The sequence below is a fragment of the Mercenaria mercenaria genome, chromosome 8, assembly GCF_021730395.1.
Source record: "Mercenaria mercenaria strain notata chromosome 8, MADL_Memer_1, whole genome shotgun sequence".
In the NCBI taxonomy this organism is placed as follows: domain Eukaryota; kingdom Metazoa; phylum Mollusca; class Bivalvia; order Venerida; family Veneridae; genus Mercenaria; species Mercenaria mercenaria.
In genome coordinates, this window is record NC_069368.1 from 59,491,153 (window position 1) to 59,512,625 (window position 21,473).

General features: G+C 37.9%; 2 protein-coding genes across 2 annotated transcripts; one reads left to right on the forward strand and one right to left on the reverse strand.

Annotated features, from left to right (window-relative positions):
• Positions 1 to 4,993: 4,993 nt before the first annotated feature.
• On the forward strand, positions 4,994 to 19,836 carry LOC123566276 (uncharacterized). Its single transcript, XM_045360222.2, has 3 exons — positions 4,994 to 5,153; positions 17,423 to 17,653; positions 18,624 to 19,836. Exons 2-3 carry the CDS (start codon positions 17,436 to 17,438, stop codon positions 18,811 to 18,813), a joined length of 408 nt encoding a protein of 135 aa, XP_045216157.1. The 5' UTR covers positions 4,994 to 5,153; positions 17,423 to 17,435; the 3' UTR covers positions 18,814 to 19,836.
• On the reverse strand, positions 7,355 to 11,203 carry LOC123562107 (uncharacterized protein K02A2.6-like). Its single transcript, XM_045354758.1, has one exon. It carries the CDS (start codon positions 11,201 to 11,203, stop codon positions 7,355 to 7,357), a length of 3,849 nt encoding a protein of 1,282 aa, XP_045210693.1.
• Positions 19,837 to 21,473: the final 1,637 nt, after the last annotated feature.

Genomic DNA, 21,473 nt, shown 5'->3' on the forward strand with positions numbered 1-21,473 from the left:
ATGTAGATTTTCATGAAACTTCTCACAGTCGTATAATAAATAAATGGGCTACAGTATGATAAAATGAAATGTATATGTCCGTGTGCTTGTTTTTGAGTAGTCTAGTCTTTTAGGTATTTGCCCGTGATCTAAGAAATCCACACATTACACGCTGATTTTAAGACTTCATTTGGAATTACTAAACGTTGCAAGCATTTCAATATCATATATTTATCTTAAGAAAGATAGTAACCTTGCCGTTTTAATAAATTTACTCACGGGTTGCTATTAATTCATTAAATAATTTTCGTTTCAAACTAAAAAAAAAACTTGCAATATTAATAAATCAAAATCTCTAATGTGTCAGTCACACTACACCGTATAGCGTTAACGGATGGCAAACTTATAGAAAAATTTCGGCAGAAACTGAATTATCCGGTGATGAAAGGCATCCCATGCTGCTCTCGTGATCAGTGTATGGGGCGCTTTAAACGCACAATGACCGCAAGATTAACGCATATATAAAGGACGAACAACGTTCAATTAGCGGATATCACCGTACTAGAAACGGACATGTACCGTGTAAAACGTAAACGCAACGCATGAGAAACGGACAAATATCGTCCGTTGAACATATGTTACATCCGTTGCATGTCCGGTAGTAGTCCGGCCGTGAATCAGGTCCACCGGACAAGAACGGATGCGATCCGGACAGGTACAGAATAGGGAACGCACGAGTAATGAACAAAACGCATTTCAGCGCATTGCTAACGTACATCTAACGGACAACTTTGTCCGGCGGTGTACGTTCTAAATTTTGAACATGCTCAAAACCTTCCGCCGGATGGAACGAACATCGCCGGACAAGGAGCGCAGGCGCCGAATGAGAAACGGAAAAGAAACGCATACGAACGGAAACGAACGGATTGAAAATTTTGTTATACGTTGTACGTCCGTTAACGCTATACGGTGTAGTGTGACTGAGACTTCTGTTTTCGTAACGCTATACTGATGTTGCGGAACAACACAAATAAATGATCATTTCAGTAAAAGTGCACGCTACCTTGCTGCTTAAACTCTGGATATCAAAAAGGTAACAGTTTTATTATATGAATTTTCTATGATCGTGGACAAGAAAGAATGTGAAAACGGTTTAGATTAGGTGGTATGACACAAATTAATGTGGAATTTGTGGATGGAGCGAATGTAGGACAAAATTATATCCACCCGGCGGGAAAAGACTTGTGTGTTCTGCGGACAGATACTCCATTTGGTAACTTCAGTAAATATCGCTTTAGTTTAAATTTTGCGTAAGTTGTACAGCAATGCAAATAAATTTTATTTGCCTTTTTTAGCATAAGGTCCATGGGTTGGGGTTTTAATGCTCGTGGATACATGGCCCAAAGTTCGTAAGAAGTATTTACATGCTCTGGCACCTCAGTCATAATGCTAATCTTTGTCAAGTTCTGCAGCAGTGACTTATGATTGAGTTAACATCTTATTTTGATATATTACTTGTACACATAAACAACAGCTGCGAATATCCCAATGTTATGAAACATTCAAGGTATTTAAACTTCTTGTCGAATGCACTCAAGTTGAGTATTGTTAAAGGCACTGACCTCCAGATTTTGGCTGAAAATGATCTTTCTTTAAACTTGAAGTTTGGTCATAATTACAAACATCCGAATATGAGTTTTTCCCTAAACTATCTTAAAAACGCCAAATAAAGATAAATAAAGATGTCCCGGAGTCTGGAATCGAACCCGGGCCGCCGCGGCAATAAAAACTTTTCCGCGGTCTTTACCAATAATTTTAACCCACGGAAGAACAGTAAAATATGGATATTTATAACTTGAGAAAGCATTACAAATGCTTTTCAATATTGAATGTAAAAAATAGTAAACACAACAAATTCTAATGTGTTTCCATAACATTATAGTCCGCCAGTAATTAAGTTTCAAAGCTTATTTAAGAAATATACATGTATAGCATTAATCTCCTGATGCCTAAACATTTCTCTTTTTTCTGTTGTCTAATGATCTGGAGGCCTATGCATTCAAGTGTGTTGGAGGATGCATTTTAATTAATAACAATTTCCAGCTAAACGCTGCTAATTACTACAGATTCATACATGTATATGTAAAACTGGGTGCGTATTGTTTTTTGGTGGATAATTACAATACAATAATCATCTTCGCAATTTAATTGCTGTGTGTGCTTTTACAGAATTAATTAGAATTGTTATTTTATCATTACGAGCATCATGCTGTTTTCGTGGTACGTTTGATTTGTGTTACCTGTCTGCTGCAGTGGAGAAAGATGTAATGAAAGGCTGTAGTATACCTGTTGATGTTGATATATGATTATCCTGTTAGAGCAGGTGTTTCCAATCTTTCCTCTTCCCTATGTTACAGTCTTCAAAGGCTCGTGCGCAACTGAAGTACCCGAATGTATATAATGATCTCAGTTAGCTTGATACAATATTGCTTTCAAATGCAGTAAAAAGTTTGGATTTGTTTGGATTTTATTTAAATAAATGCACATTCTAAATTGAAGATGTACTGCAAACTTACAACTGTTCATGAACTCTCTCCCTCTCCCTCCCCTCCCCCCTCTCTCTCCCTCTCCCTCTCCCTCTCCCTCTCTCTCTCTCTCTCCCTCTCCCTCTCTCTTTCTCTCTCTCTCCCTCTCTCTCTATGTATGTAATAATGACTTTTTGTTATACACACAAAACATGATAAGAAAGATAAGAAAGGTGACTTTAATTTTAGTATTGCAAACTCCCCTCACCCATTTGATGGGATTGACCCCATGCAACCCTTATGAGATTATAATAAGAGTTTAAAGAAACTTTACTGCTTCCGTCATCATAAACTGTGAAAATGCATTATTATTTCAGGATTAGTTTTGAAATAAGACGCCTCAGCGATTAGGTATATCAAAACATGACATTTATGAGGATGCTATTTACTCACATGTTTGCTAAATTGCTAAAGGTTTTAATAATAAATGGCAAGCGTGGTCCACGTTCAGTCCTTTTACAGATTGACGCTATAGTTGCATCTTTATGTCTGACGGAACAGGTGGACAACTCTATGATACTGAGTAGTTCTCCTATCAGCTTTGAACTTTGTCTTTTGGGCCTATAGTGGTGTTACCATGCCTTCTGCAAAGGCATTGATCAATGGTTCCTTTTATATACTAATTGAGACTTCTAATATCATTCAAAATCTAAAAAGTATATTTGAGCCGCGCCATGAGAAAACCAACATAGTGCCTTTTGCGAACAGCATGCATCCTGACCAGACTGCGCTGGTGCGCAGGCTGGTCTGGATCCATGCTGGTCGCAAACGCACTATGTTGGTTTTCTCATGGCGCGGCTCATTTGTAGAATTCCTTACGCATATATGATGAATAGGTTGTTAGTAACATGCTAAAATTTCAACGAATGGAATTGTGCATTTATACAACCTCTACCTATTCTTAAAAAGTCACAAAATGACGTGTGAGCAGCGTTTTATAAAACGAGCGAATATTGACTCTTTTTATTTAGACAAATAACAAACTAGGTTTAAATTTTACGGTGTTCCGTTTGGACAATCGTGACTTTTTATTTAATACTTAAATACCGCGATGCACGATGGTACGATGACGAAAACGCGATGGCGCGATGGCACGATGATGAAACAACGATGGTACGATGGTGAAAACGCGATGGCACGATGATGAAATCGCGATGGTGCGATGGTACGATGGTGAAATGTCGATGTAATATCGCGTTATCATCATCGTACCATCGCGTTTTCACCATCGCACAAGCGTTTTCATCATCTTACCATCGTGCCATCGCGTTTTCACCATCGTACCATCGCGTCTTCACCATCGTGCCATCGCGTTATCATCATCGTACCATCGTGGTTTCAACATCGTACCATCGCGTTTTCACCATCGTGCCATCGCGTTATCATCATCGTACCATCGTGGTTTCACCATCGTACCATCGCGTTTTCATCATCGTACCATCGCGTTTTCACCATCGTGCCATCGCGTTATCATCATCGTACCATCGTGGTTTCACCATCGTACCATCGCGTTTTCACCATCGTACCATCGCCTTTCGGTTAGAAATTCGTAGTCCCGTACACTTGTATTTTTGTCAACAATAGATGAATGTATCTCAATGTATTTTGTGAGAAGAAATTTACCATTTAGATTCTGCTGTTTTGCAAAATGTTTTACAAAATGTTCAGTGCTCAGTTCATTAAAACTGTAAAATCTTCAAGGCCACGTCCTTTGTATTTTATGTATACATGAAAGTAAATAAAGAGCTTGGTGTAAGTCACAAGGTATTATTCAAACTCAGCTTATTTTTGTTAGGATGTAGAAGGTACATAGTGCGATGTGAAAATGAAATTGTATCAAGCCTGTATTATACTGACACATATACTGTACCACTGCGCATGACCACCGGAAGGCGATGGTACGATGGTGTAAATGCGATGGTACGATGGTGATAACGCGATGGTACGATGGTGAAAATGCGATGGTATACGATGATGAAAACGCGATGACACGATGGTGAAAACGCGATGGTACGATGATGAAAACGCGGTGGCACGATGATACGATGGTACGATGATGAAAACGCGATATTACATCGACATTTCACCATCGTACCATCGCGATTTCATCATCGTGCCATCGCGTTTTCACCATCATGCATCGCGGTTAAGTATTAAATAAAAAGTCACGATTGTCCAAACGGAACACCGTACAATTTGTCAGATAAATAAGTGTTTTGTTTTGCTGTATTTTTTCTTATAACGAAATTCTCTCGTTTGTAAATTGTAGTCATTTATGTCTATTCTTGCGACTTTTACTGAATGAGCTGAGGCCGTAAAATTAAGAAAACGATATTAGCATCACATGATATTGAATGGTTTATAGAGAGCTCAAGAAACGAATGGACACGTTTGTTTGGCCTTTTATTGTTACTTCCCATCCACGCGCCACTATCAGTGCAAATACTCAGGCGGAGCGGTAAATTTCATTGATAAATATTTGTGTGTGAAACCAAATATTACTTTTCAACACGCAGAAGTACCTAAACAGTGACCTAGTTTCCTCAGTTTGCTCTAATTTTTGAATATCAGTTTGGAATTATTAATCAGGTAAGACTTGAAATTTGCTCGCTTTCTTACCAAATTCTCACGCCTGTTTGATACTTTAGATCTATGTATATTTTATGGTTTATCCTAGCAACGGTTTACATTATAAATTAAGATGTTGAAGTTTAACGCACAATCATGTTAAACGTAAACACACCAAATCATGCGTTTTTTTTTTTTACCTGTCCGTCTATTCGGACTGATATAATATGAGGGATTGATTAAGTGTATCAAATAAGCGATTTACAATATTGCAGTTTTTACAAAATATTTACGTGCACGTTCATAAAAAGATAGCAAAATTTAAAATCTTGAGCATTGGTATGATGAAGCGAAACCCACTATGAATGTTGAGCATTATACAGTCAAACTTCGTTCGCTCGGACTCCAAGGGCCCGTGAAGATTTGTTCGAGGCATCGGCAGTTCGAGCTAACCGAGGCTCCAGAATAAAACGTTTAGTTACTAGTCTCATATTTAGACGTTTTGGGTCGAATTTGGCAAACCTCTCTTCAATTATGTCTGCCTTTTTCAACCATCCAGATAATGTTTTTTGTTGTTTTTTTTTTTTTTTTTTTTTTGGCACTTCGAACATTTTAGCAATTTCAGTTTTTGGCTTATGTCCTTGTACAAACAGCTTCTGCACAACTACGCCATTGATATCTTGTATTTTCAAAGCAATTAAGGACTGCAGTACCTTGCTTTGATGGCTAAATATCAGCAAATTACTGACGACCGTTTTGATACTCAGTACCATTGTTTGCTGACTCTATTAGTAACATTTTCTTTGGAATATCTTTAGGATCAGGTATATAAATCCTAGACATGTAGAATGTACCGAGTAATTTTAAGACTGATTAATGAAAAACTAGGTGAAACATGCGTAAATACATATGTTATTTCCTTGTAGACAGATTTGACAAGTAGATTGTACCTAGTAATTACAGCAAGCCTGATTAATGGGGAGAAAAACCTGTACTACTACTTTAGTTACTGCCGTGGCTGACTTATCTAAAACTTACTTCTATTTTTATTTTGCTATTTCTAAAACGTTGTTTATTTTGAGTTTTTTGTTTGATTGCCCTTGAAAAGTTAGGATAGAAGGGGGAAAATGTGGAAATGTTTCAAAGTGAATACAAGCAGTAATGTATGGTGGCTAATTTCTGCCAATTTCATTGTCTCCTGTCACACCTCCAGACCGACAGAACGATCATTTGATGTTTTTTCTTTTTGTCGTTGTTTCGGGCCTGCAATAAAAAGGAACGATACTTTGCTTTTTTTAACAAAATGAAAGGACGACACTTATGTATGCACCGAAACGGAGCCTAAAGACTGCCATCTTCGTTCTGTCTTTGTGGCGAACAGCAAAATAACATCAAAAAGCGTTATTTTCGCCACGGCTAAACCCTTTTTATTTATCGGTTCTTCAGGGTTGGAGTGAAATAACGATATTTTGTTGTTATATCGTTGTCTCGTTCTGTCATCTATGCAAAAACGACAATAGGACAATAGGAAAAGACGACAGCTTTTACTGCTGTGCAAAAATGTCGTTTCTTATCGTTCTGTCGTCTTAGCTACTAAGTGCGACAGAACGAGATAATCCCTGGCAAAATTACGGAATTCTGTTAGGGTCATCGCCTTTTATAGTTGTAATGTTTCTGTGGGTTCTTAATAGGATATAATCTTGTATAGTCATTAGACTAGAAAGACACAAGTCACTTTGATAGTTACTAAATCTATTCTAATTCTAAAATTCAACAACATAATAATTATATTGGTATCAGAGAGGCAGTACAGTAGGCGGGGCTTATCATAGCAGTGGGCAGCTTGCTGACCAATAGTCTTAATACATTACATCCGCCTTTTCCTAAGAAATAAATGTCTGTTATCAATTAATCAAGTTCACAGAAAGTTGAATCTGGCTGAAATAAAAACAAGGTAATTATTTCAAATCATGCTTAATGTTTAGGCAAGTTATAAAACAATCATTAATTCAGATACTGTGAACATTTCAAAAGCAATAAATTTTATTTAGATACAAGTTTCACGGAACTGTCCTGAAATAATGAGATTAATGTTTATGCCTGCAATTTGAATGATACCTTAATGGCTGTTAAAGTTAAACACAGTCTCAGAATATTGATACAGTTTATTTTGCACATGTGACACCTGTGGAAACATAAATACCAGAAAGTTCACTGCAAGTTTATTTGTAATTATTCCTCTCATACAATGGTCTGACTTGTGAAATGTGTCTTCTAAACAATTCATTGTACACAGATTTCAAAATCAAAGTATTTCCCTTCTGACCAACAACAGTGTATTTATTGTTTTCCCAGTTTTGACAAAGTTTTCCGAATTTTCTGTTACGAACTAGCACTTTCTGTCCTAGCTTGTATATTACATTCTGTTTGCTACATCTCCTATCTGCATACTTTTTCATTTTTTGTTTTTGTCTATTGTCCCTTTGTCTAACTGTTATGTCATTTTTATGTTTTTCAATGTGAGGAAGTTTATTTTTGACTGTTCTGTTGAATAACAGTGTAGCTGGAGCTGCTCCTGTTGCTACGTGCGGTGTCGTCCTATAATCCATCAGGAATTTGTAAATTTCAATTCTCCAGTTTTTCTTACTTGAAACTGCAGCTTTTAAGCTTTTTCCTAAAGTTTTATTGAAGTTTTCCACAAGTCCTGCAGCTTGTGGATGGTATGGTGTAACGCGATGGTGTTTTATTCCATTTCGTCTGAAAAATTCTGTGATTTCAGCTGATACCATATTTGGCGCATTGTCAGTTTTTATAGTTTCCGGTAGTCCATGTGTTGCGAAAATACGCATCAGTTTATTTATTATTGTTCTTGATGATGTATTTTTGATGATTTCTGCTTCTGGAAATCTGGAGTAGTAGTCAATGACTACAAGAATATGTTCTCCCCCGGGGAACGGTCCTGTAAGGTCCATCCCTACAGTTTGCCACGGGCGGTCTGGTAATTCCGTAGGTGTGATTGTTGGTTGTTTTGGAGGAAAGGAGTTTAGCTGGCATTGTTCGCAAGTCCTAATTAATTCCTCTATTTCTGAGTCAATTCCTGGCCAGTACACTTTCTCTCTCAACATTTGTTTAGTCTTTACAATTCCCTGGTGACTTTCATGTGCTATTTTTAACACTTGACCTCTCATAGCTTGTGGAATAACTATCCTATTTCCACGTAATATGATATTGTTATGAGTAGACAGTTCTCTGCGAATTTTAAAGAATGTTTTGAATTCTTCAGCTTTCGGCCATTTGTCATGATTTATGCACTTGATTAATTGCTGTGTGAATTTGTCCTGAGATGATTCTTTATCAATTTGATCTAAGGTCATGGCTTTTGGCACTGAATTTTCACATACATAGTCTAGGTATTTCTCGGTAATGTTTGAGATTTCACAATTTTCTTTATTGAATGTTGACCTTGAGAGAATGTCGGCTGGATTGGAGATTCCTGGCTGATGTTCTACTGTGAAATTGTAGCATTGTAGCCTCATTAGTAGACGTTCTAGACGTGCTGGCGGTTTGTGTGTAGGTTTAAAGATGTTCAACAATGGGCGGTGATCTGTAAGTAGTTTGAATGGTTGTCCATAGACATAGGTTCGAAACCTTTCCACACCCCATACACATGCTAACATTTCGATTTCTATCTGGGAATATCGTCTTTCTGTTTGATTCAATGTTCTACTAGCATATGCCACAGGTCTAAAGTGTCCATCACTTTGTTTTTGGGCAAGTATAGCACCTAATCCAACAGGTGATCCATCGACCGTGATTGTCGTTTCAGCGTTTGGATTATAATATGCCATGACACTAGCACTTGTGAGTAAGTCCTTAAGTTCTTGGAAACTTTCCATCTGCTCGCGTCCCCATTCGAATTTAATGTTTTTCCTTGTCAATTTTCTGATTGGTTCAGATACAGTTGCGTAATTTGGCAGAAATTTCGCACAATATGTCACTAGTCCTAAGAAGGATTTCACTTCTTTCACATTCTGTGGTGGTTCTGTGTCCAAAACAGCCTGGATCTTGGATTGTTGTGGCTTGAGACCTTCTGATGTCAGTGTATGTCCCATGAATTCAATGCTTGTCTTACAAAAGTCACATTTATCTTTGTTTAGAGTCAAAGTTTTGTCTCTAAGACGTTGCAAAACATCTCGCAATGTTTTGTCATGTGCTGCCTTTGTGTCGCCCCATATTAGGATGTCGTCAGATATATTTTTACAGTTCGGTATGTCTTGTATTGTCTGCTGAAGAATGCGTTGATATATTTCCGGTGCGCACGATATCCCGAACATGAGTCTACGATATCTATATAGTCCCTCGTTTGTAACGAACGTTGTAATTTCTCTCGACTCTTCATCCAGTTCTATTTGATGATAGCCCATATTTAAGTCAAGTTTTGTGTAGTATCGTGCTCCGTTAAGTTCTTCCAGTGTTTCTTCTATGTTTGGTAGTGGGAAACGTTCTCGCTGGATAGCTGTATTCGCGACCCTCATATCTACGCAAAGACGAATCTGACCATTTTGTTTTGGCACGCAAAGTAATGGTGATGTCCATGGTGTGGCACCTTCGACTTTTTCTATGACGTCCTGATCCAGAAGTTGTTTTATTTGTTGTTTCACTTGTTCACGCATTTTGAATGGAATACGTCTGGCAGGTTGCGCTACTGGTTTAATATCCTTGTTGATATTTAATTTAAGCTGGAAATCTTTCAGTTTCCCTAGCCCTTGAAATCTATCTTCATATTCCGAAATTATTTCTTTCACACTATTTTCTTCTACGATAACACTACTGACATTGAATTCTAATAATCCAAGCTCAACTGCACTTTTAAATCCAAGTAATGGTGTGCATACGCGATCAATTATGTGGAATTTCAATTTTACAACTTTTCCACCTATTTTCACATTGAATTCTGCTACTCCAATCGTTTTGATTGGCTTTGATTGCGCATAAGGATAGATTTTTGACTGAGCACTTGAAATTTTTGTATCACCTGATCTTATTTTCTCATATGTAGCGCGATCCAAACAATTAACACTAGATCCAGAATCGATTAATAATGAACATTCAATTCCTTCGATTTCTACGTTCACATGAGGAGACTTATTTTGTGTGTTTAATTGAAATGTGTAATCCTCTGAGAATTCATCATCCACTAAACGCACTTCTACTTTCTTTGATTTACACATATTTGCGTAATGACCTAACTTTTTGCATTTATGGCACACAATATTTCGCGATTTCATACACTCATGGCCACTGTGCCCTGTGCCTCCACAACGATAACAGGTTTTGAATTTAGAAGGTTGCTGTGTTGGTCGTGCCCTTGGTTGGTACTGTTTCCGTGTTTTCTTTTGTTGCTGTTGATGCTGATGTTGATAATGATGATACGGCGCTTTGCTGATTTTGTATGTTGATTCGTCCTGCGCGGGCATGTAAGAAGCTGCTTGGGAATTCTCGGTTTTCCTGTGACCGTTGTTAATTTCTTCCATTTTGGTCGCGTGTAAGTCCGCCAATTCTAATGCACGGGAAATTGATTGTATTTTATCCAGTGTGAGATCTGTCTCACGTAAGAATTTTTTCTTAAGTTCTGTCGATCGGCACTTTTCAACAACTTGATCTCGGATCATATCATTGGCTGATCCGTCTGGATAATCACATGTTACTGCTAGCTTTTTCAATCTGATGATGAAATTGTCTATTGTTTCGTGCTGTTCTTGTGATGCTTGTCTGAAAATATGGCGTTCATACGCAATGTTTTTCTTAGGATTGAAGTATCGGGTTAAAGCATCCACAGTGTTTTGATATGTTGTCCTGTCACAAGTCATAGTTTCGTAAATATCCTGTATTTCTTCTCCTCCCAGGTGTAATAACAAAGCTTTCTTTTGTTCATCCTTTGTAATTCCACTTGCTGATAAATAATATTCAAATCTTTTCATGTAGTTGTCCCACGTGCTTGATAAATTAGTGTTTTGTCCCAAAACTTTAAATGGTTTTGGCGTTGGCAAGTCCAATCTTCTGGTAGCCATCTCGAGAGAATAGATCAGTCTTGATTCTTGAAGAAATTGTATTATAAATATTTATAATCCTTTATGGCACTATTTTTAATTTCCATGCTCGTCGCAAAAAAATGTAATGTTTCTGTGGGTTCTTAATAGGATATAATCTTGTATAGTCATTAGACTAGAAAGACACAAGTCACTTTGATAGTTACTAAATCTATTCTAATTCTAAAATTCAACAACATAATAATTATATTGGTATCAGAGAGGCAGTACAGTAGGCGGGGCTTATCATAGCAGTGGGCAGCTTGCTGACCAATAGTCTTAATACATTACAATAGTGTTGATCTGAAACGCGATACTCGATAGTACGATGATGAAAACGCGAAATCATGATACTACGATGATGATAACGCGATACTACATTATATTAATGGCTCATTGTCACAGGAGCAAAAAAAAATTTCAAAATGACTTTTTGGCATTTTTTATTCTGAGAAAACATTACAATTGTAGTATATTTAAGTGTACATGGCTCATGGACCCATACTGTATCCTAGGTACGTTACACTTATCTATGGTATACCAAAAGTTATAATAAGCTTTTCCTGTATCAAAACTGAGATGTTATGTACCAGTATATGCTCGTATTTCTTTAAAGATCAGCAATAAGAAACACAGGGTCAGTCGGATTAGCGGAGCAACCAGTGAGCTATTGTTATAATTTTACGTAACACCAGGTTTATTCTTATGATTAGCAACAACATCTTGGTTTTATCGTTATCGTAATTATATGTACATGTAAATGTTAGACATAGTGTTATATAACAAAGTCTCTTATAATTCTAATGTTTTGAATGACTGTGTACTGTTGTTTTTAATGTTCTGATTATTTTATGTGCATGTATTGTTTGTACACAGATGAGACTATATAATAAAGAATATATATATATATGAAATTAGTCAGAATGGCCATAGGTCTTATTTGCTTTATTTTGTACCAAGATGCGAAATATATGGTGTGTGGCGGGGGCTATGTTTGTCCGTCCGGAGTCATATCTCCGAAACCGTTCAATGAAATTTCAAATCAATACCATCATAATATGACGAGATATACGGTAGATCCAAGGTCAATGGGAAATACTTTATTTCGTGCACGATCATTTTCCTCAATCATCAAAGTAGCAACCGTATCAAGATGCTATGCAGAGCGCACGACTTAGGTCATTAGGTCTATGGTCAATGTCACACTTTGAGGTTAAAGGTTAAAATTCTTTTTTCCGTGTCCGCAGCAGATAACTAGGTCCAAGGTCAGTGTCACACATGGTGACCAATGGTCAAATAGCATAGCTTTATTTCTTTTCAGCTCCATATTTTCGAAACGTTTAAAACTAGTATTCTTCAAGACCACGTGCAGAGCACACGACACAGGTCACCATGTTCAAGGTCAAGGTCGCGATTGGAGGTCAAAGGTCAGTTAGCTTTATTTCATGCTGGATTTTATACCATATCATTCTGGCATGCAGAGTGTAAAACCCGAGTCACTAGGACACAGCCCCCTTCCCTGTATCAAAGCGGCGTATAATCACATTCAGTGATGGCTCTAGTTTCTTGAGCAATAATTATGAGACTTGTACACAAAGTCATAAGCTGTAACAAAAGTTCTATAACGGACAATATTATATATTATCGCATTTCCTTTGGTCTTTGCAGTATGTTAAACATGGTAACACACATTAATACTACAAAATCTGTGCTGATAGTTTACAAAACTGTTACGATATATAGCAACACAGAAATCTCTATAGAGTTTCATTAGAAAAAAACTGTTGCGATATATATCAGCACAGTAAAACTGTTCCGATATATATCGCAACACTTTTTCTCTATCGGGGTCCTATCGAGGGAGTATAATTTTTTCCTTTCAAAGAAAAGATGATTTTAGCTCCAATTTACAGTTCACAGAGAAAGAATTATCACAAACACCTACATTTATAAAGTAAAAGAATAAATAAACTAGAATATATCAAAAACTCGAAAAAAAATCAGAAATACATGAAATATATGAAATTCTGAGATTTCTCAATTTGATTTTTTTTACAAACAAAACAACAAGTTTTACAATATGTTTGGCCAGTGAAATGCAAAGATTTAAAACCAATGCAGGAATCTGTTGGATACTTTTATCTGGGGAACACATTTTCTAAAACAGAAGTTTTAGTGTTTCAGTCAGCGAGGCGCAGAAAGGGTATCAAAAGAGTTGAAATAATGGCCCAAAAATAATAATAAACAAATTTAAATGAAAATAATATATAATTTTAATGATAAAACTATGCGATAAAACAGTTATTATATGTAATGCTCGTGTGTTGCGAGGATATATCAGAGCTAGGGTACATCTCGGTATTTTTCTCTGCACATATCTGTCTCGGCCTACCGGCCTCGACGGTAAGTCCAGAAAAAAATACCCTCGATGTACCCCTAGCTCTGATATATCCTGGTAACACACTCTCACACATACTATTATGGGAGCAAGGGACAGTAAATTTGAAAACTCCACAACTGTGCGCTGATACCAGTGCGAAAAAAAAAATCATAAAAAATCCAATTTCGACAAATCAAGGCAATTTTTGAGCGAATGTCTTGCATAGACATAGCACTTCATTATGTGACATTTTCAGTCTGTCGATTCTGTTGCTTCTGTGATAAAAACGAGTAAAACGCAGGTTTCAGGACACTAAATTTTGAGACAAAAATGGCCCAAAATGCACACCTTGCGCGACCTGTACCGTATTATCTGCAAATGACTGACCTAAAACACATGCATATTTTTAAAGCATGTGGCCAGACGAAAATAATGATGGGAAGAAAAGTATCGCATAACCGTTTACTTTTTCCGCAAATTTGAGCCGAAGCTGGATGGATGGACGACCGTTTCCAATTCGTCTGACTTCCGTTACGTCCGGTAAAGTTTTAGTTTAAGAATATTTTATTGCAAATGTTACACAAGATACATTCATACACATACAGACAGACATAACAACACAAGCAATAGGATATTGACGGAAGTATTGAAATACTTATCGAGTCAACCTCCGGAAAGATAATATTTACAATACTATGGATGGCTGTTAAACTAATGTGTAACACATTCTTAGTTATTCATGAAAAGGAAAAAAAGCAAAATGAAAAACCAAAAAGAAAAAGGAAAAACAACAAAATGCTCAGAAATGGAAGGTAAAGATGAAATAAAAGTATTAGTACATCGCCTTTTTAGTATTTAGAATATTTTAGCAAAATTAGGTAACCATAATGGTTAAAGTATGAAATAATACATAGAAGAACTATATTCTCTAGAATGAAAAGGGAAGGAAGAAAATATGTAGAGAAAATGTTCAGCTGCCCCAAACCACTCCTAGCTTTATATACTTAACAGTCTTGTTGTCTGGAGATAATGACAGTGTGAAACAGTATAGGGGTCAGATCACAAGTCAAGCGAACCTATGGCTTCCAAGGATAAATTGTTGGACAGCTGTGAAGATTTGTCTGTTGTCAGTATCAGACAGAGAAGTATCACCATAAAGTAAGGTGTTAACCGTGATAGACTGGGTGAAATTACCAACAGAAATTAACATTACATGCCGAGGAAGGTAATACAGTCTACATTCAAGCAAAAAATGTGAGCTGGTCTCGGGTTGTCCGCAATGACAAAGCGGAGAGTTAACAATATTACGTAAGAACAAATGATAATTAAGACCACTGCATTTCATACGAAGTCTAGCATGAAGAATGTGTGCTTTTCTACTTCCACAGTAATAATAAGAGGGAGTTTGACGCTGGTCGGCCTTAAGACGCCTCTTTAACACACTAAGCGACGGTGCATTTTTGATGTCATCCGAAAGATCGTTCCATTCGCGCACAGTCAAAGGAAGAAAGGAATTGAAGTATTGTGAAGTGCGAGAAGCCACCGAGCGGAGATCACCGGAATTGCGAAGGCTGTAGTTGGAAACTGAATTAACGACTGGCGGGACGAGACTGATCAGATACGAAGGAGAAGTGCCTCTGCACATTTGAAAAAAACATGATAATTCTGTGATCGCGCCTTCTATCTTCAAGCGTCCTCCAATTCACCTCTAGTCTTAAGTCATGCAGTGATACTAGCTTGGTGGCTCCAGTTACGATTCTGGCACACTCATTTTCAATTTTGTCAAGTTGTTCCTTTTCATATGCTGTGCAGTTGTTCCAGATTACATCTGCATATTCCAAAATCGGTCGTATAAAGGAAAGGTATATCGTTTCAAGAGATCTTCGATCTAAGACAATTTTCAGCTTGCGCATAACATGAACCCTTTTCCAAGCCTTGCTTGTTATGTAGTTGATATGATGATGCCATATACAATCGTTTGACAGAGTGACACCAAGATGTTGATGATAGGAAACCTCAGGAATCTGGAGTCCTGCCATAAAGAGGGGTAGATGTAAATGTTGATTTGCTTTGCGAGAAAACAATAAAGATTCAGATTTTGCAGGGTTGAACTGTACTAACAATGTATCGGCCCATCTGGATATTTTCTGGATGTCCGTCTGTAGTAACTGAGTTGCCTGTTCAGGTTGGTCAACAATAATATAAAGGCTAGTATCATCAGCAAACAAGCTGATTTCACTGCCAATGTCAACTACAATGTCATTAATAAAAATCAAGAACAGAAGAGGCCCATGAATAGATCCTTGGGGGACACCAGCACCGATATCTTTCCAAGTAGAAGAGGTTCCAGGAAGGATAACCCGTTGGCGTCTATTGAAAAGATAGTTAGAAAGCCATTCAAGTAAAGATCCAGTAATACCTGCATTTTGTAGTTTTACAAGAAGACCTTTGTGCCAAACCTTGTCAAAAGCTTTGCTGATGTCAAAAAAAAACAGCCCTAACCTCAAGCCCTTTATCTAGAGCTTTGCAAAATGTATTGTAGAGAAGGGTCAGCTGACTGACAGTGGAGTGGCCAGGTAAGAAACCAGACTGCACCGGGGTTAGAAAATTTGTGTCATGAAGGTGATTGTAAATATGTTTAAATAAAACTTTTTCAAATGCTTTTTCTACACAGCTGAGAAAGTTTTAGACCCGGCCGTCTACATGGAGCTAGGAAAATCGATACATGCACATATTTATTTTACACAATAACCACTCGTACGCAGGAATCCTTAGTTCTATAAACATCATAAATAACCAGTTGAATATATATGCCTGTAAAGTACATATGTCTATTTTATTTTAAAAAACGTACCCGGGCCAAATGCGAAACTGGCCCCTGCCACTTAACTATTACTAAATGCTTTCATAACAGCAATGTTATGACCCTTGTATTATTCAAAATTGACATACATATATATCCTGTCCACATTTTTAGAATATTTGTCTGAATGAAATATGAAAAACTAGGCCAGTAGGTATAATCCTATCAAACCATTGCTTAACGTTCCAGGCGTAGATTCTTATTTGGTCATAGTATTTGCCTGTCGGGCACGAAACTGGGTCATCTTGGGTCAAAAACTAGGTTACAAGATCCAATCGTAGAATACCTTCTCAACACTCTAGAGGGAACACGTCATTTTCTATCTGATTTATATGACACCTTATCAGTGTATTGCTTCATTGTTTGAAATTCAGTCATCTGGGATAAAAAAAACGAGATCACCAGAGTAAATCTACTATTAAATGATACAGTTTCTTATTGAACAGCATGAAACCTAAGCCACGTTCGAAACTTGGTCATATGGGGTAAATAGCCATGTCATTTGGAAAATTCTTAGCTAGTGTCATTATCGTATATTTGAATGACTAAATGGTATAATTCTTAGCGTTTGTTAAAGCTTCAGTCATAGTACTTCTTGTTGTTAAAATGTATTTCGTGTCTCAAAATTGCACGCATTGGTACCATAGAATGTTGATTACCACGGAAAAGACTAGGTTTGTCCCGACTATGCATCCAATTCAGTTACAGTTATTATTATTATTATACTAAATTTTATTTGTTACCTTTCTTGTGACGATATAGGGCCTTTATGCTCTTCTTGTTTTGTTTCAAGCTTAGACAGAGATAAAACTCTGGTACAAACGGGCACTGGAGTTTTCCAGTATCTTGTCTACACAGGAGGGGGGCTGCAGCTTTTGAAAATAACATGGATTTAATGATCAGTATAGCGTGAACGTTATTTTTTTTGAAGATCATGTTTGTTTTTGTTATTTTATAGAATAAACACAGTCATGGTTTGGGGAGCAGTTGTAGGGATGGCTGCCGCGCAGCTTATTGGCATGATTCTGTACTCTAAGGTGGTCCTCGGTAAACCATGGATGAAAGCCTCATTCCCAGGGAAGACTTACGAACAAATAGCTCAGATGCAGAAAGAATCCCTGCACTCAGAAATTATCGTCTGCCTCGTGTCACAGGTGGCGCTCATCATGGCAATCAACTACGTCATTGGGTACGTGAAACGTAGTTTTTGTTATGAAAATTGAAAGAAATATTCAGAATAGGTTTGAATTACAAAACTTGATGATTCCCGCTTCATTTCAACTGTCCTGGCTGGGTTCGAACCAGCAGATTCTGTTCAGATGTATATAGCGGTCTCTGATTTGCTTGACATGGGAATACATAAAAAATTCCCACCTTGATACTGCTGGAAATATTCAGCAGGTAATAACCGAGCGCTGAGCAAAACAGGAATGGAATCCGGTTAGCTGGCACTGTAGCCCAGCGTGCACTGTAATCCAATCTGCTTAGCTCTGCGCGGCCGACTTCATGCTGGTACGAGCATCGACCAGGCGAAAGAGATGTAGCAAATAAGGCAATGTAAGGCCATTTGCCGTGCACATTGCAGGATAAGGTATATACTTTGTAAAGGCCAAAAATTACATTGTTAAAACGCTATAAAAAGAAAGAATGGCCTTATTTAAAACACTAATGGACCGAGTTGTTATGGTGGCTGATTTAGAATCACTCTCACCGCTGCAGGTCCGAAACCTCGCTTGGGGAGTAGATTTTTTGTGAGGAAAGCCATTCAGTGGGCTAACGGAAGGTCGGTGGCTCTACCCAAGCGCCCGCACTGGTCTGAAAAACAATGCTTGGATGGGCATCTGGTCAGACTGGTGTCTTCCTTCACTACGAAAGCGTGGAAAACACCATCATGACGTACATTTTTTTCGGTGTCACATTAACCCAACAAAATCATTAATAAAACTATAAATAAGACTTCGTCGGTCACCTGCTTATTACTAAGAGTCATAATGCGTATTTTTCTGTCCCGGCAAAACCTTTTGGAAATTTCTTGACGTATAGTCCTTTACGATATGCTCAGTGCATGCTTCAGGAAGAGCTCCGGAAACTGCAGACTAGACGTTGTCGTCTGCTGAAAAAGTGCAGGTATACTAAACATTTTGTTTTTATTTTTGTAGACCTTATCTTGGTGTGAAGACATTAACACTGGCTGTGAAAGTAGGCCTCGGCATGGCCCTCCTGGCGGCTCTTATTGACGTGCCACACTGTGCATTCAGCAGACGACCCGTGGCAGGATTTATCATAGATCACCTTTACAACACGCTTGTATTTGTTGTCGCCTGCCTGTCATTTGTCTACTTTAAATGAAAGACTCTCGTGTTCTTGTGGAGTGCAGTCAATGAATTTTGTATCCATTGCACGGTACGGTCGAACGAAACAGACGTGACTTAGCTTTGTCGATTGCAACAAACGGTGTTTCGTATGACTAGTTTTAATTGATGTTCGTGTAATCAGATGCCTTTATATTGTAAAGAAAAGGGATTGGTAGGTTCCTTGGCTAAACAGTTAGTTATCGGACTTCAGGTGGAGTGTATTCTACATTGAGAATGACTGGCTTGACAGTTCAAAATTTGTGAAAAGAGCTAAGTGCATGTTTGTTTTATGTCGGACAAAACCAGTAAATTTACATTGTAACTCAACAATATTTAGCAATGAAGTTAAGTACAAGGTTTCGCAAGAACAAGATATACTTTTTTCATCTTTAAAACGCTTGTCCGCCGTGTGTTCCTTTAATGTCAGCATTTCGTAGGTTACAGTCGCTTTTTGGTGGTTTTCGTTTCAAACGCGATAACGTTTCTCCATGCACTGCCTGAACTGAATATTCCATACCAATGTTATGTATGTTGTTCGCCTTTCTGATTTTTGTAAAGGTATACTGTGAGTTTCATTTTTGTATTTGTATACCAAAGAAGTATGATGTATGTATTCAAGTTATTTGTGTAATTAGTTTAGTGAGGTACAAACATGTTCAATTAATGCATGATGCAGCTTTTAGAAGCTTGTATTAATATGAGATACGTGTTTTGCATAAAGGCATTCCTTTCCAATGGAGTGTCTCCTGGGTTAGTATGTTCATGTAATCCGTATACAAGTGTAAATAAATCAAAATTCTGTGTATTTTACCTCCACTTTATGTATGTTGTACGTTGCCATGTTGCTATGAAAAAAATGCCGGACAGGAGAACGCCGGGATAGGGCTTATTTTAATGAACATTCGTACCGCCCTGTAGCTTTTAGTTAATGTATGCCTAGAAGAGTTTAGTTATGATGCTATTTGTACTTGTACACATTCGCTTCGTTATTTGTATTTTAATAAAAATCATAATTATGGACACAGTTCGTCTTATTATGTCAATGTGTTTATAATTTATCTGCTTAAATATGACAGCTGGTGGTCTTACAAGAAATCAGTATGTTGCTTATGCAAAAGTTATTTTACTCAAAAATGAGATGAAATGAAGATGGGCCCTTTAAAACAAATTTTATCGTCTGTCACAGTAAACCGGAGTAAATTTGTATGTGTAGTGATTTTATACCAAGTTTTTTGTTGTCAAAACAAATGTGTTTTCTAGTTTTCAACTGATTAATTTTCTTAATTTCCGACATATTTCTGTGTCATTGTGACATTAAAAGAATTGCTTGTGTTACGATACACAATAATCAACGGAATTGTGTTTGACGTTTGGAACAATCTTTACGTCCGGCTACATGATTCTGCTATATATTATTTAATAAAGTAGTGGCAACAGTGGCAGGCTATCCATACCTCAGTCATTTTCCAAGAAGTGACTATGTGAGACCTTCAAAGTACTCTCCGCCCGACTGTATACACTTCCAGGCGCAAAAGCCACCCGGAAAATGCATTTTGGAAGCGCTCTTTAGGTACTAGTATAATGTTTATACACTGGTATAGAACACTTCCAACTGCGCTGAGCGTTTCAAAGCGGCACCCCCTTAAGCATGATTTAATTATGGGTTCAGCCAAAAATCGCAAGGGGAGAAGTCGGGGCTATACGGTGGATTTGGTAAAACCTCAATATAATTCTCCTTGAGGTATTTCTGAACTACGGCTGAACGATGGACCGGGGCGTAGTCATGTAGCAGCTTGATACCACGCGCCTCTGTCCTTGAGCGCTTTGCTGTGAAGTGGTCGAGAACAGCAGAGAGGACATTTTCTTTGTAAAGTGTACCAGTAGCACTACTGTGTTCAGGGACAGGGACTCGAGCCACAATTCCATCGGAGTCAAAGAACAGGGCATACATAACCAGCCTGACGCTTCTGCTTCGCCGAGCAATAACGGGCCTAGCGTTATTTTCACCTATCCGCATTTTATTATTTTCTTTATTGTCAGGCTCAAAAAAGTCAGCCACGTCTCATCACCTGTAACAATTTCTTTGATGTGCTTAGATTCCTTGTTTTTATATTTGACGAGTAGGGCGGAAGCTTTTTCTACCTTCTCCCTCTTTTGCTCATTGGTCAATAAATGCTTTATCCAGCGTGCACAAACCTTACGCGGGTTTAGCCTTCCTTTTAAAATCAAAAGCCGCTGACGAATTAAGGCCCGACATTTCCCCTATCTGCTCCATTGTGCATCTTGCATCTTTCTCGATTATTACTTTCACAACATCAATGTCTTTGTCAGACTCAGCAGTCAGAGGGCGCCCGTGACGGGCCTCATCTTTGGTGCTAGTTTCCCACTCTTTAAAGAGATACCCATCGGGCAATAGTTCGTATGGCAGCGCACTGTCCCAGTACACATTGTCCAAGTCGGCTTTAATTTCTGTTGCGCTGATGCCAAGCAGTCCGCGCATCTTATAATATGCCCTCTGCTCTTTGCAAAAATTGATATATTAATAAAAGGCATGTTCTAATCTCTGGCCTGGCCTGGCCCGGCCTGGCCTGGCCTGGCCTGGCCCGATGAGCCCAATTTCCGACTGAGCCGGGCCAGGCCAGGCCAGGCCAGGTC